The sequence below is a fragment of the Vespa mandarinia genome, chromosome 6 (genome assembly GCF_050613455.1).
Source record: "Vespa mandarinia isolate Hongniang chromosome 6, ASM5061345v1, whole genome shotgun sequence".
NCBI lineage: Eukaryota > Metazoa > Arthropoda > Insecta > Hymenoptera > Vespidae > Vespa > Vespa mandarinia.
This window is the reverse complement of record NC_140815.1, coordinates 3643883-3660144: the sequence shown is the minus strand read 5'-3', so window position 1 is coordinate 3660144 and position 16262 is coordinate 3643883. Positions and strand designations below refer to the sequence as shown.

Genomic DNA, 16262 nt, shown 5'->3' with positions numbered 1-16262 from the left:
TATACATAAAGAAATACTGGTCTTTGTTGCAATATTTTATTATTTAGATATATTTTGGAGGGAAATTGTAATACGCGTCAAAAAAACATGCGTTCTTCGCATTATTTGTTTTAAAATTTACATTTTAATATCACATTATATATCATTATTTATCTAATATTATAAACCTCAAAATATAAAGAACTCTTTTTGGTACATCGTATAATAATAAGATCAAATAAGATTTAACAATTACATATGAATGATAAAAAAAATAATGAATAGTAATATAATATTTTAAAAATATTACATGCACAATTACATCCAAATTATATAAATTCATATTTGCTGTTATGGATACAATTAATTTAATTAATTTTTCTTGTTTTTTCTTTTTTTATTTTATTTTATTTTTTTATTAATTATATAGAGATAATAGACCAAGGCACAGCTGTACATTTAATGTAAAGCAAATTAATATCGAACGTTTATATGCAAATGGATTTAAAGATTTTTTTTCAATCAATATACATAATGAATACAAATGCACCGTATTTTTACAATAGTTACTTCTTTATTTTATTCTAACAATAATGACATATTGCAGAAAAGTGTTAGTATGTTATGTGTATATATATATATTATATATATGTATATTATATACATGTATATTATATACATGTTACATATATATAATATATATATAATATATGTTTATATATAATAAATTTATACGCCTAAATGGTCTAATATTAAAATAGTCCATCTGATCGAATGATTTAATATTTATTTTTTATACTTAAAATAATCGTGCGTTGACGTAAAATGTCACACCAATATCACCCCATCATTTTCATTTCACATCTGGTTTCTTCATTTCTTTAATCTTATCACCATTTCTTATTAACAGTGCAGAATATACGTATTATCAATACTTTCTCTGAATTCGATGAATATCTGCAGCATGTAATTTTACTTTGCATATATAATAAAAATTAAATTAAATTAAAATACTTCTATTTTTCTTTTTGTTTTTTTTTTTTACTAAAATAAATCTTTTTAATTGGTGGAATTGCTCAATCCATTATAAATAATGATTAACTTAATGGAATCTATATAAGATTACGAGAAACAGAATATTTTTTTATTTCCATATCCAGAATATCCTTAATTATTTCTGGGCACAATCCTACATTTAATAATGATATTTGTAGAATAAAAATTATACACAAATATTACCATTATCATTCTTTATTCTATCTTTCCATCGATGTAAGCTTTTATAGCAAGTTGACATTCTGTAGAACACCAATGTTGAATCAATAAATATGTTTCTGATTCCAATGCTGCATCCAATTTTTTTCGTAGACTATGACGTAGTAAAGCTTTTGTTGCTTCCATAGACTGTAAATAAAAAAATAAATAGACACTTGATAGCAACAAATGTAACTGCAAATTTTTGTATAAGAATTTAAATATATGCTTTTATACAATAATATATATCAATATTTATTATATATTGAAAAAATATTTTTATATAGAAAAATATTAAGAATCATTATTTACCTTTATTTTTAATTATAGAAAGGAACAAAATAATTTACATATACACAAAAATAAAACAAAAGAGAATATAAAAGAATTACTTTGGTCTTAATTATGTAGCTTATTTTTATTCTCATTAAAGATTAATATATATCTCTTTATCTTTTTCTCATAGAATTGATTTTATCTATTTATATAGATCTGTTATAAAGATAATTATAAACAAATTTTAATGTAAACGCAATAATTTTACCTGAGACGATTGTTCACTCATAGCCTTCAAAGAAGGTAATAATTCTACTTGGAAACGGTCTGGCCATAAAACTCTAGTAACTAGACCAGCTCTTAATGCTTCACTTGCTGTCAAAGTCCTTCCACCCAAAAGTAGTTCACTTGTCTATAATAATAAAAAATATGATGATATTTATTATAATTTTTTAGTGTTAATAATCTTATTTTATGATATAAGGAGATATATATATATATATATAGATAATCTTTGTATAACACGATATTTAAATTACATATTTAAAATATATATAAAATGCGGCCTTGAAATTTTTTTTATCTTTTCACTTTATATATTTTTTAAAATACACATATGTGTTAGTTTTTAACCTTTCGTCTGCTGTGTCGGCATCACCGAAGTTATAGTTCGTTCAACGAGGCAAATTAGATGACGTTAACAAAACATAACGTAAACTAAGAACATAAGCGTGTGATAGATGATTTCATGGTTTGTATATTAACTTATGTAAATTACTTGAATTAGATAAAAATATATTCCTGTTTGTCATATCAATATTGTTTATATAATTATAAAAAAAAAAAATAAAAAAATAAAAAACAAATCAATTAAAAAAGAATTTGAAATCTGCATATGCATATAAGTATACATACATATATATTTACTTACTATTGCACTTCCTAAAATATGCGACAAAGTGAAAACAGCTGCACCTTCTGCAATTTGTCCCAATTTACCATAGGGAGTATTAAATGTTGCTTTATCACTGGCTATTACAAGGTCAAATAATGGTAACATAGTTACACCTAATCCAATTGCAGCACCTTGTACGCCAGCTACTATGGGTTTATTAAAAGTTGCTAAACTTTTTATAAAATCCCTAGAAATATACCAATGTCCAAAATCTGTCACGTCACAAATATTTTTTAAAAATAACATACTTGACGGCATCTGCCATTTCTTGAGCAAGAAGTCGTCGTTCTTCCTTGTTTGGATGCAATAATGTGGAAAGTTCCAACCCTTCACAAAAACTTGTTCCAGTTGAAGTCAAGAGTACTACTCTACAGTCGTCATCTTTCTTTAATATTGATAATGTTTCACGAAGTTCATGCATTACCTATAATTGAGCAAGATAAATATAATTATATATTAAAAATATTTATTAACACGACACAACAATTATTATACATATTATGTAACATTACTTTTCTAACATATATATTATTTTACCTGAAGTGTAAGAGCATTTCTTATTTTTGTAGAGGATGAAGGAGTAAGTATCAGTTGTACAAGATAGCCATGCTTACGCACGTTTATTTCCTTATTACTGAATAGACATCGACTTTCTATTTTTGTTTTATTACCAGTTAATTCCAATATTTTTGCAATATTTGGATTCACTGAAATATGTATATATATATATTAACTTCTTTTTAATATTTTTATTTTATAACAGGCAATTATGATATATTTTATATTTTGTAAAAAAGAAGAAAAAAAACAAAACAAAAAAAATGTAATAAGAATTTTACTGTAAAATAATATATATATGAAATATACAAAAAATATGTACTATACTTTAAAACTAAAACAATTACTTACCTTTGTTTTTACGATTCATCGTAATATTACCTGACCGGTTAGAGGCACTCACTATTGATAAAGCAGTAGCTGCCTCTGCAAGACAGGCAGATAGTTCATCTTCTTCCTTTGATAAATCTTCATATTCATCGTCATTTCCTTTTGCAAAAGTTACTTTACTCTTGGCAGTTTTTCTACTTTTTGACGTTACTTTTCCTGCAGCTGCACCATTAGATCTTGTAATAACTTTACTTTGAATGCCGTTATTACTTTCATCGCTAACCAAGGATTCCATTTGTTTAAAGCTTTTGTCTGGTCTCTTCATATCTGATTTTTTATTTGGACGCATTATTGCTATTGTTTTATCTTCATTTGAAGCAATTACATTATCTGTATCATATTTTTGTTCCCTTTTTTTGTTTCTTTTTATATGCATTCTATCTTCTTGCGAATGTCTCCTCTTCATAGATCTGAGGGAATGTGAACCTTCATCTATTCGAACACTATCAGAAGTCTGTTTATCTGGGCCATCGATACTAACTCTAGGACTACCAGATGCACTAGAAAAAGAACTAGATGAATGCCTTCTGATTATAATGGATGCATCTGCAGCATTTCTAATTTTTGCAGGATATATAAATTCTGTTGGTGAAGATCCAGTGGTTGGCTTTACAGTTTTGGATTGTTCATTCGTTTTTTGATCATTTCGTGAATCATTTGAATGTACAGTAGTTCTTGTAGATCTAGGTGATACTTTTGTTATACCAGGTGTAGTTGTACGCAACCTTAGAACGGCATTACGTACCAACTTTTTTCTGATTTTAAGTTCACGTTGTACTTTCTGTAAATCCATCACTTTTGCCTGTGATTTTGTAATAGGTACTAAACGTTTTTTGTCAGGCTGTTCAACGTCGTATAATAAATTTACAACTCCCTCATCTTGAAGTAATCTATCTATTTCATTAATAATTTTCTTTTTAGGTTTAGAATCTCCAGGACTCGTTGAATCTACCGTACGTTTCTGCGGTTTTGTAACTCTCTTAGATTTCTTTGATGCTGTATTCAATTTCGTCTTTAAATTAACAGATTTTTTGTTTGATGTCATTTTTTGTCGCATGAGTTTTAACATTTTCCTTGGTGCAATAGGTTGTGGTCCCTTCTTGGTAAGACTTTGCTTTGGTCTTTTAACAGCTGAATTTTCAGCTTTCCGTAAAATTTTCTCTATTTTATTCGTAAATTGTTTATTTGTTACTTCCTTTGTTACTGTTTCTTTTCCTTCATTATCTGTGCTACCTGATAACACAACATTATCTGTAGCTAATTGATCTTTGTTTAATGAATTAACTTCAATTAAATTTTGTTTTGGTTCAGACTTCTTAGTTAAGGAGACTTTACCTTTGTAAACTTTTTGACGTTTCGTTATACTCTGTTCATGTTCTCTTGCCTTTTCAGTTGGCTTACGTTTCCTACCTGATCTTGACTCATCACTTCGTACATCTTGTCCAGTTATATCTTGATGTCTTTGTTCTTCTTGCGTAACTGAACGTACAACATTAGCCTCTGGAGAAGATTCATCATTTGTATTAGATTTTATATCTTCATCTATTAAATCGATATTAACAATCTCTTTTGTTTCGTTTCCATTTTCAACATTCTTATCAATGTTTTTAGATATTCTGCTGAGTCCTGATTTAAGCGGTTTTTTTCGTTTAGGTGTGCTTTTCCTTAATGGTGTTACAGGTAATTCAAGAAGTTGCTTTAATGCTAATTCACGTTCGACCGAAGGATCAAGTTTAGGAGGTGAACTAAGTTCATTATGTTCAATGTTTACTGAAGTTTTTCCCTCATCTATAAGTGTTGGTGGTTTTAAATTGGACCAATCTGGATCAACATCACCTTCTAAGATTGCTAATAGTTCCTTATTATCTGAATTTCCTTCTTTTGTAGATTGCACAGAATTATTTTCTGTATCTTTCTTATTAAAATTATCTGCAGGTTGAACAGGATGTGGTAATGGTATAAGTGCTGGCATTGAAGATATAGAACCACCAGCTAATTTGCTTGATAATCTTTGCGTTATTTTTTTCACAAAGAATATATCTGGCCCACGTGGTGCTTCGACGATTTTTTGTTTTTCTCGTAATCTTTCCTTTAATACTTCTGTTACTTCTGCAGGCGAGACTATTTGACTAGTTAAATGACGATTACGATTTTTAACTGTTGTAGCATTACATTGTACTGTCTGATGAGAAACTGAATCTTGAGTAACATTTCGTGTAGATTTACCAAGATTTTGTGATAATGAATGAGTTAATTTTTCTTGTATTATAGATGTTACAGGATTTTCTTGAGATGTTACTTCTTTCTTTTGCGTTTGTTCTTCTTCTTCTATTGTATCCTTTAAAGTTTGTTCTCTTATATTATCTACAGAAACTACAGTATTATGTGATACATCAATAATAGATTTATTGTCACTGGAACAAATTTTTTGTTCTTTTAATGATGCTGTATTATCTATGCTTTCTATATTTTTAGGATCATCCAATAAGCTTTTCAATTCGATTTCTACCGAATCTTGTACCTTAGGATTTGATTGATTTTCTTCTTCAGGATTTTCAACTCCCCAATCATCAAATATATCTTGAATAACACTTCTTTTAGATGCTGATGCTATATCTGATTCAATTATAATATCTGATTTCGCATTTATTGTACATGCAGGAAGATTAACATCATTATCTTTAATAGACACATCTTTCATTTTTGATACTTTGTCTATATTAGCATGGGTTTCACTTATTATTTCTTTCTTTATATCAATTTTCAATAAGATGTTCTGTTTTTTAGTATTGCCGTTATTTTTTTGTGAAATATTTTCATTCTCATTATCATCATTTCGTAAATTCCCTCTAATATGACATTTTTCATTTATTGTATCCTTTAATGTTGTATCCAATTCATTTTCGATTATGCTTTCAGTCTTATTTTCTGATACACATATCTCCGCATCTTTTGATTGTACAATTTCTGTCGAAATCACTTCTATTACAGAGCTGTTATCTTCTTGATGATAATTGATAAGTTCCAAATCATTACTCTTATAATCATTTTTATCATCTTCTTTATTTGTTGCGATTAAATCTTTCTCATTTATCATATCAGTTCTTTCTTCCAATACAATTGGCATTGTATTCTGCTTGCTAGAATCAGAAGGAACAGGTATGGTTTCAACCGTTACAACAACGACTTCCGTATTTTCTTCTACTAATTTATTTAGTTCTGCGTCCATAACTATTGAATTGTTTTGATTATCGTCATCCTTACTTATTTGTTTAACAGTTTCATGTAAGGAATGTTCTTTATCATTGGAGACTTGATTTAATGAATCAAGTAATTCATCGCATGGAATATTGGCACTTTCTGATTCTGTTATATCTAATATTGTACAAACAGTACTATTCTTGTTTTTCTTTGTATTATTATCTGTTAGTACCTCCTCAGATATTATTGATGATTTTGTACTATTACATTGCATAATTGATGTAAGATTAGATCCATTATCTATTTCAACCGATTTTTCGGATAAGGCATCAATTTCTTTAACAAGTTGAATACTTTTTTCAGCACATTGATGATCAGTATTTTTCACACATGCATCCGTAATAATCGTATTTTGTGATACTTCAAACGAATCATTATAATTTTCTTTAATTGATACTTCATTACCATTTTCTAAATTATCCTGTTCCTTATCTACTGCTTGCAATTCATTTTTGAATATATTTTTGGTATCTGTCTGCACATTAGAAATATCATCAGATAACACTGTTTTACAAGTACTCTGAAGATCTTTATCAATTTTATTTTCAATATTAGTTGATACTTTCACCACGTTCTCTATATGTGGACATTCCACAAAGTTAACTATTTCCTCATTTATAATGATATCTCCATCTTGGATTTTATTAATACATTCATCTGATGTTGTATCTACTTGTTCCATTATAATGTGGAAAGGTCGTTACAGTTAAATATTACAGCATGGAGTTTCCTGTGAAAAAAAAAAGCAAAAATATTTGAATATGTGTATATATGTGTGTATAAAATACAAAATTCTGTATATAAATGTACTTGACAAATCGTTATAAGTAGAATAGAAAATATATTATAATTTTGTTATTACTAAATAAATAAAAAAAAAAAAAAAGAAAAAGAAAAGAAAACCATTTGTATATTATATTTACAACAAAATATTAGCTTCATATAAGTCAAATATTTTTCTAATAGTGAATAAATTCAAATATAATAATAAAATATTTTCAATTTATTCGTAAAAGAAAATAAACGCATGCACATTAGCTTTCTTGTCATCAGAAATATTATATACAGATGCTCATAACCTTACAGGGTTGCATTTTTTGCTCACATAGAATATCAATTTGGTTTATATGTTTGAAAGGTAACGATCATATTTGATATCATTCGTCTAATAATTATTAAATTGTCACGAATGGATGGTAAATCGTTTTTCAATTATTAAAATATGTTCACCGATTCTTAGATTTAAGACTTAATTGTAATCAATCTATAGCGCGTAAAACGATGCATGGATACTTGAAAGACAGCTAATTAAAAATATTTCATTAAAGATAATAAGGTACGTTGATAATAATAAATCAAAATCAATGAAAATATTTATCGAGAAGAAAGAATAAATTTTCCCTCAGACTGCAGAAAAGTTTAATGGCAGATCGCAAACCTTACCAAGCAACGAAGATAAATACACTTTACATATTCCAGTTTATAATTACATCTCACGAATTTCCATGGAATCAATGCAATTCACAGATCTATTATCGATCGAAAAAACGTCAACAAAACTTGTATCCTTTATTTCCCTATATATGTATATATATATATATATACATAATATATACACATATACATATACATATATATATACATATAAAAAAAAAGGAAATAGTTTTCTCGGCCTCTAAGCGTAATGTTTACAAGAACAAAATCCAAGACACGCACCACTGACGTCAAGATTCCTACTTTACTAATAAATTGGTATTAATGAAAAAAACTAATCACTTGACACTATTCATCGCTAAAATAACATTTTAATGAATAATATCACGATAAAAATATAGTAATATATAATATTTGTTAATTTATCCTAAAATGATCTTTCACGCACAATTACAATCATTAACCAATAGATAACATTGGATAACACTCAAGCGCGTAACTGTCGGATGATTTTCATTAAAAAGAACGAGCTTGAAGTTGTCGCTTAATTAATTTCAAAAATTTACAGCTATTGGATATTACCTAATGTACCGTTTGAAACATCCAATCGGTATGAACGTGTATATTTTTCTAAACGAAATAAACCAATTACGTAACTTAGATAGCAAATAATAGGAAATTTACCAGGTTATAGACGATACCATCGGTGGATTCGATAATATTTAACGAAAGTTGAATGCAATTATAAATTTTTTTTTTTTTTATATTACTTTTTTCTTTCTTTAAAAATATACATTGATAAGTGTCTTTAGAAATAACAAAAATATAAATATTTTAATGCAATGAATATTAATTTTATAAACACATTATATAATTTTGATAATGTTTAAAAACAAAAGAAGTATTAAGAAAGACTAAAAGACTGATTTAGATTAATTTTAAGAAAACTATATACATAAATAAGATTAGAATGAAAAGCAAACAAGCAGAATAAAGAATTGTTAAATGTTATTATTGATATTTATTACAGATAAGATAGAAAATACATGAAAATGTTTATTCTTATAAATGTGGACATTATATATAAATGATACATTAAATTTGTTGAAAAAAGGAAATAAATGTATTATTTTTTAATTTGACATACAAAATAATTATATAAAAAACGATTAAATTAATGTTTACATGAAAGAAAAAAACATTTACATCATTTACATAAATAAAATCGATTATACCTATCCAACTTGTGCACTGCACAAACAGAAAGGCATAATACTTCGAAATAATTATTTATTTAATGATGTATTGTTTTATTTCGTTTAGACTTGCATTTGAATTAATATTATAATAAATCTTTCGCAATTTTGAATCTGATATTAATGCATTCCACATTTGGTCCCGCTGAAAGTAATATTAAATAAATATTAATGATGATAAAAAATTTATCTCTTCATATAACGTTAAAATTTTAAAAGATCAATACGTACCATAAATGTATTAAAATTACCACATAATATTAAACTATGTTTAGCTCTCGTTAAAGCTACACATAATCTTTGGGGATCTGATAAAAATCCAATACCATGACTTCTTACACATGACATTAATATAATATCACGTTCCTGTCCTTGAAAACTATCAACTGTATTTATTTCGACAGTAAATCTTTTTTGTATACTTTCAGATACATTTGATATTCTATATAAAAGTAAATTTATATAATAATTATATAATGTACAAATTAATATCAATGTACGAATAATGAAAAAAATATTATTAGACCTTACTTTTCATTGACTTTTTCTAAAATTAAATATTTTTGGTTATTATACGGTGTCAAAATTCCAATAGAAATATTAGTTTTTCCTTTATGTAAGTTGAAATTATTCATTATGCATAATATTATATTTGATATAAATTCAGCTTCATTTGTATTCGAAAATTTATCATTGTTTTGATTTGAATTAATATTAAAAACTCGATAACTGTACATTGGAAATGCCTGTATGTGTTCAACCTCATTTTTTAACTTGCCTCCATAGAAATATTTATTTGGAAAATAAGAAATTGCATATGTCATACGATATTGTGTTGTTAACATAATTATTGGATTATTTTTCAATTTTTGAAATGCATTTTGCACACGAGAAAATAATGATTGATCTAATCCAAATCTCTTTGCTTGCTAAACACATAATCAAAAATAATTTTATGAATTAAATTTGAACATAAAATTATAATGATTATATTAAGAATATTTTAAGTAATTTTTATATATAATAGATTATACTTGACTTATTATGGTCGCTGGTAACTGATTAGGATCTCCCACTAGAACTAATGTATTCACACCTAGTAGTAAGGGAATCAAATTTTCTGCTTCACAACTTTGAGTAGCTTCGTCCACTATGCAGACTGATATTTTTTCTTTATTTCCACTATAAGAAATAAAAGAAATAATATAAAAAATTTTTACATATGATATTGTAACTAATAATAGACAACAACAACAAAAATTAAAAAATGAAAACATAATATAACTTTCTTTATAATTTTACTTTTCTATCCTTTAATCTTACCCAAAAATGGATTCCATTTGATTAGTATAGCATGAGGAAAGTGTACATGTTATTATATCTGCACATTCAAGGATTCTACGTTCTGCAACACGTTGGAATTTTGCCAGTTCTTTGTTATTCATTTCATTCATCTGCATAATTTTTATTAGTTAAAAAAATAAATTTCTTTAAAACATATATATATATATAGATACATACGTATGTATATAGAAACATATATATATATATACTTACTGATTTATGATTTTCTAATAACTCATACTTTGTACTCATATCTATTAATTTCAGTTTGAGATGTTTCCTGTAAATATCATCAATATTTTGTGAATTTGCAATTTCACATTTCAATGCATTAATACGTGCTTCCAATAGTTTTTTCTGAAAAATTATTAAACTGTATAATGCATTAAAACTGTTTCATATAAAATTTATATGTATTTATCTAGATAAAATTAAATTAAATTAGATTTTACCTCTTCTTCAAAACTTTCAATTGGAATATTTTTTGATGCATAATTTGTAGTCATTCGTTTAACATCCCGTTTTCCCAATTCAGTTAAAGAAATATCTTTTACGGTTAAATGCATAGTTTCAGGTTTACCAATACGGACCATTTTAAAACGATTTTCTAAATAATATAATAAAAATGATAATTGTATATTATTTTCTTTACACTCAATATATGATTCTATGTTAACAGTATAGAAATAAATTGTTTTACGTTTAATTGTAGCTCTAATGGCAAGAAGTCTTAATACAATTTCATCAATAGCAGCATTAGATGGAGCACATACAAGAATTCGTAGAGCAGACTTACTGTTTTGATATCTATTATTACCATATAGTATCTCTGTTATAATATTTACAATAACTTTTGATTTTCCTGTTCCTGTTATATAAAAATTATAAAATTGTAAATATTTATATATCTGAATATAATATAGCTTTGTAAATATTTATATACCTGGTGGTCCTTGAATCAAACAAATTTTAGGTTCCTTTTGTATTACAGCACCTGTTACTCTACCAACAGCTTCTAATTGTTTCTGATTCAACTTATCCTGTTTTTGTCAGAATTATTTTAATTATATAATATATGTATTTATACCACTTGTATTTTTTGTAACTTTACCTTTGTTGTAAGTTGACGATTATGCACTTCTATTAAAGGTAATTGAAATGCTTCAACTTTTGGGTATAAAATTAAATTTATAAGAGGAGATTGTGGAAGATATTGTATTGCTTGAATCATTCTTATATTTGAGCGTAGATATGTCACAGTTCTTATTCTTTGAATGCGGTTTATTATAAAATTCTCTTCAACATTTCTTGTCATAATAGTATATGTCAATAGTGCATATGGCCTTTTCACATATTTTTCTGTAAAAATATCAATAAATAAAAAACAGTTTAAAAATAACATCACTAAATAATGTAATATACATTATTTATGTAATATACTATTGTACATTTACCTAAATCTTTGTTGTATTCTGTAAATGATGTTATGATATTTTGATGCATAGATGTAACATAAGCAAATACTTTCTGAAAAATGTGTTTTCCTTTTTCATATTCAAAAACTACCAGATCTCCATAATTAGGATGAGCTTGTTTAGATAAGTTTTCTTTGGTAACTAATACTTGCACTATCAAAGATGATAAATGTATATTTCCAGTTGCTACGTGGATGTTTTTAAAAGATTTTTCCACTAGAGAACACATCATAGTGGGTCGCCTGTATGTGATAAATTATTGATATATTTTTACTTCTTTAATAGAAAATGATTTATTTAATTCATCATTTCATTATAGACGTACTTTGTATTCTTTTCTATCATCTCAAATTCTCTAGTAATGCCGTACCAAATTTCTAATAATAATAGAGGTTCAGCAATTTTATAATAGTCATTGTAAGATTTATAATAAGTTAACATAGGATGTAATTCATTTTCTTTAAGAATAGGTGGCATTCGCTTCAAACGTTGCTGTTCCTGTAAATAGTTCAAGGTAAATTAATGATTTACTTCATTTAATAAAGTTATACTTACTTCAAGCCAAATAGGATTCCAGAGAAAGATACGTAATAGAAATTGTTCTAACTTTGGACCATTTGTGTCAACAAATCTTTTAGAAGATAATTTATCAACCGGTATTGGGGCATCTTTACCCATAAGTTTTTTTAAAATGTTTTGAGGTTCTATTTCATATTCATGAATTTCAAGAACATTATTGAAAGAGACATTTTTTTCTTGTTTTTCTAGTTGATTGATTGTTTGTCTGTTAGGAGAACGATTTTCTTTTTGCATTTTAACATTTTTTTTAATTTTTACTTCATCTTTCAAGTCACTAGTAATAGCCTCTATGTTTTTATCTTTTGTTGTATGAATTGTTTCATCAGTTATATTTTCTATATTTTCAAGTTTATTTACTTTTGGATGTGATTCATTGATCTTATTTAATTGAGCAGAATTAACATCAGTAATACTTAAAGATTGCTCTAAATGTTTTGTAACATTATTTAATGTTTCTTTATAATTAGGTATTTTTTTTTTAATTTTTAAAGCGGATATTGAAGGTAGTACATCATCATCTTTTCTTGTATCAATATTAATAGTATTATTTTGATATTGTTTGTTTTCTAGAGATTTTTTTATTGATGGTTTGTTTAGTACCGTTTTTGATCGTATTTCATCAATTAGAAAATCTGATCGAGATTTTAATGATACTTTTGCTTTTGGTTTTGAAAAAGAAGGTTTTAATGGTCCAATCTTAGTCACTTTCTTATCTTCTGCAGCAATTTTTTTTAACTTATTTTTCCTATTTTCTACAAGTTTCTTTTTTTCTTCTTTTGAAAGAGGAAGTTTTTTGAGTTTATCAGATGGAAGATAATTTGTCAAAGCACATTTATCTTGCTTTTGTTCTTTTAAATTTAAACATTCCTCTAAATTGTCTTCAGTCTTTTTGATGTCCATATTATAAATGCTTTGTTGTCTTTTTCTTTTTCTTACAGGCATATAAGGCGCATCTATTAATTGTGGTCTTTTTCTTGTATTTAATTTTATTTCTTTGGAATGTAAGGTCTGCTTAAGTGCACGGTCATTCGTGTCATTATTAATTATGTTTTGTTTTTTATTGAGAGAATGACTAATTTTATTATTACTTTCCTGTACTTGATTAGACAAATTATCTATTTCCTTTTTTCTTGTATCAAGGGAAATATCAGGATCATGTTCTTTTACCATATCTAATTTATCACTATTTTTAAATTGTTCACTATTTTTATATTTTTTTTCAATATTTTTTTCTTCATTTTTTTTACGTTCTTTTATTTCATTGTCTTCATTAGTTCTAATATTAACACTAAGTTGATTCGAAGCATCATTTATATTTTCATTGTATTCTTTAATAGTATTTTGAATATCTTTATCAATTATCTCCGTATCTGTAGGTTCATCCTTCACAGTTTCTATTATATGGTTCTTTTTATCATTACTCAAAATTGTATCATTTAACAGTTGACTTCGCGATAATCTATGTAACCATATATTATCTTCATCTTCACTGTCAGAGATAATTATTTCTGTGTCATCAAGCCTATTAACATCTTCATCGTGATTATCGTTATATTCTCGTTTAATTTCTTTCTTTACTCCAGAATTTACATCCACATTAGAATCAAATAATTGAGAACTTGGGAATACATTTTCTTCATCGTCACTTAAATTAACTATATCAATTTCGGAAAATCTTAATTTTGGTTCTTGCTTGATTTGTTTCAATTTGATTGTTGATTCAGTATAGTTATTAGAATCTTTTATATTATTTTTTATTGTTTCTTCATCATCATCAGTTATTATTATTTCATCTTCCATTTTAATAAAATAATCACCATTATATACAATATTTATAAGACCATCTTCTGGCTTGTTTAGTGTATTTTCTTTTATCGATGATTCATTTTGCTCTTTTAAATTGTCATGTACTTCATTCTGCATTTTTACATTTTCCGAATGATCCCGTTGTTGTATATCTGCATGTATACTTGTATCATCAATATCATTTATATATACTGCATTATTTGTACGGTATGTCTTTTTATTCGTACATGTATTTTTAGTTTTATCATCATCGTTTTCTTGTACTATTTCTGTATCAATATTATTAGCCAAATCGATACAGATCACTTCATCTTCTTTTGTGGATTGAAATTGATTTGTTTTATTTAAAACATCCTTCTGTATTAAAGGATTTTCTCCACTGTTTACTTCAGATAAGTTTTTATGTATACTAATATCATTCTTTCTCTGACATTTATTATCGTAATTAGTATCCAAATTTGAAGTATCTTGTTTTATCGTATTAATTTCTGCACAAGTATCTATTAATTCAATCTCTTCATTTGAATTAACTTTGTTAGTTCTATTATCCACCTTTTTATTTAACGTTTTTATTTGACAAGAATTATTTACATTTTTTGAAAGTTTAGATACTTCATCTGATGCAACTAAATCAGATGACTTGTTTACATTATGTCCAGATAAAGAATGACAGTATTTATCAGTACTTCCTGTTAATGCATTTTTGCATATAGATATCTCAGGCATTGCAATATATTTTCCATCTGTCAATGTTTGGTTTTTAACAATAAAACGTAATTTATAAATAAACATATCATTATTTGTATTATCGGCATTTGGACAACCGATTCCAATAATATCATTGTCATTCAATTTAACCATATGTCTTGCTTTTTGTTTAATTTCATTTACAAATAGACCATTGGAACTTCCTAAATCTATAACATATATTTCATGATCATTACGGAAAAAACTACAGTGTTGACGAGATACTGTAAGACTAATACACTGTATTTGATTTTCTTTTCCTCTCCCACAAGTATACTGAAAGACAATTAAAAGAATAAGAAATATAATAATAATTAATAATATGTATATTAGAATTAATTATAAAAACTGTAAATATCTTTACTGTTTTTCCTGGTTCATCTAAAATGATAGTGCCTGGGAAATGAATTCTTTCCAATAAAAAATTATGGCACGTATTAGAAGTCATTATATCAGTGAGAACAATAAATTTACATTTAAATAGGTATACATAAGTCACAGAAAAGTATATACATTTTATTTCAAAGGCATTTGAAAAATTTCACGATGTCAATTTTTATAAATAAACATTGAATCCGTAAAGACGCACTTTAATCCGTAAAGAAGACTTTTAAGGTTACAATCCTTGGTGATTTTATATTTATAACCAGATTGACTTTTTGTTAATTACAAGTTTCTTTTATATTCACAAATATATTTATTGATATATTGAATAATACACAATATTCAATATAATGTATCTGTATTTATGTAAATCGAAATTAATTTCAATAATATTTTCTATTAATAAATCAGCCGATGAAAAAGTTCAATCATTGTTGGCAATATCCACTAGGTAAAGTATCCATAATTTCGTGTCTACGCGCATAAACGCCCAAATAAGCAAAGTGAGCATGCGTAACTGAAAGCGCAAAAACTGAATTGAAAAGTAAACAATACTCTCCTATT

At 26.2% G+C, this 16262-nt stretch overlaps 2 protein-coding genes across 4 annotated transcripts; both read right to left on the bottom strand.

Annotated features, from left to right (window-relative positions):
* Positions 1 to 551: 551 nt before the first annotated feature.
* On the bottom strand, positions 552 to 8611 carry LOC118440864 (uncharacterized). Of its 3 annotated transcripts, none has more exons than XM_085657682.1 (8): positions 8117 to 8250; positions 3374 to 7403; positions 3002 to 3171; positions 2713 to 2888; positions 2441 to 2651; positions 1778 to 1921; positions 1219 to 1383; positions 552 to 936 (listed from the first exon to the last, which is right to left on the bottom strand). In XM_085657682.1, the coding sequence occupies exons 2-7, from the start codon at positions 7353 to 7355 to the stop codon at positions 1231 to 1233; spliced, it is 4836 nt and encodes a 1611-aa protein (XP_085513808.1). In that variant the 5' UTR covers positions 7356 to 7403; positions 8117 to 8250; the 3' UTR covers positions 552 to 936; positions 1219 to 1230. The 3 variants fall into 3 exon arrangements, with proteins under 3 accessions (XP_085513808.1, XP_085513807.1, XP_085513809.1); XM_085657681.1 differs by lacking the exon at positions 552 to 936 and adding an exon at positions 8390 to 8611 and having other exon boundaries at positions 956 to 1383; positions 8117 to 8202; XM_085657683.1 differs by lacking the exons at positions 552 to 936; positions 8117 to 8250 and adding an exon at positions 8390 to 8611 and having other exon boundaries at positions 956 to 1383.
* A 588-nt stretch (positions 8612 to 9199) lies between these two features.
* Positions 9200 to 16125, bottom strand: Setx (probable helicase senataxin). Its single transcript, XM_035864521.2, has 14 exons — positions 15679 to 16125; positions 12738 to 15590; positions 12508 to 12680; positions 12162 to 12424; positions 11819 to 12066; positions 11651 to 11747; positions 11408 to 11575; positions 11160 to 11314; positions 10921 to 11064; positions 10687 to 10817; positions 10398 to 10545; positions 9895 to 10292; positions 9595 to 9805; positions 9200 to 9508 (listed from the first exon to the last, which is right to left on the bottom strand). The coding sequence occupies exons 1-14, from the start codon at positions 15760 to 15762 to the stop codon at positions 9398 to 9400; spliced, it is 5184 nt and encodes a 1727-aa protein (XP_035720414.2). The 5' UTR covers positions 15763 to 16125; the 3' UTR covers positions 9200 to 9397.
* Positions 16126 to 16262: the final 137 nt, after the last annotated feature.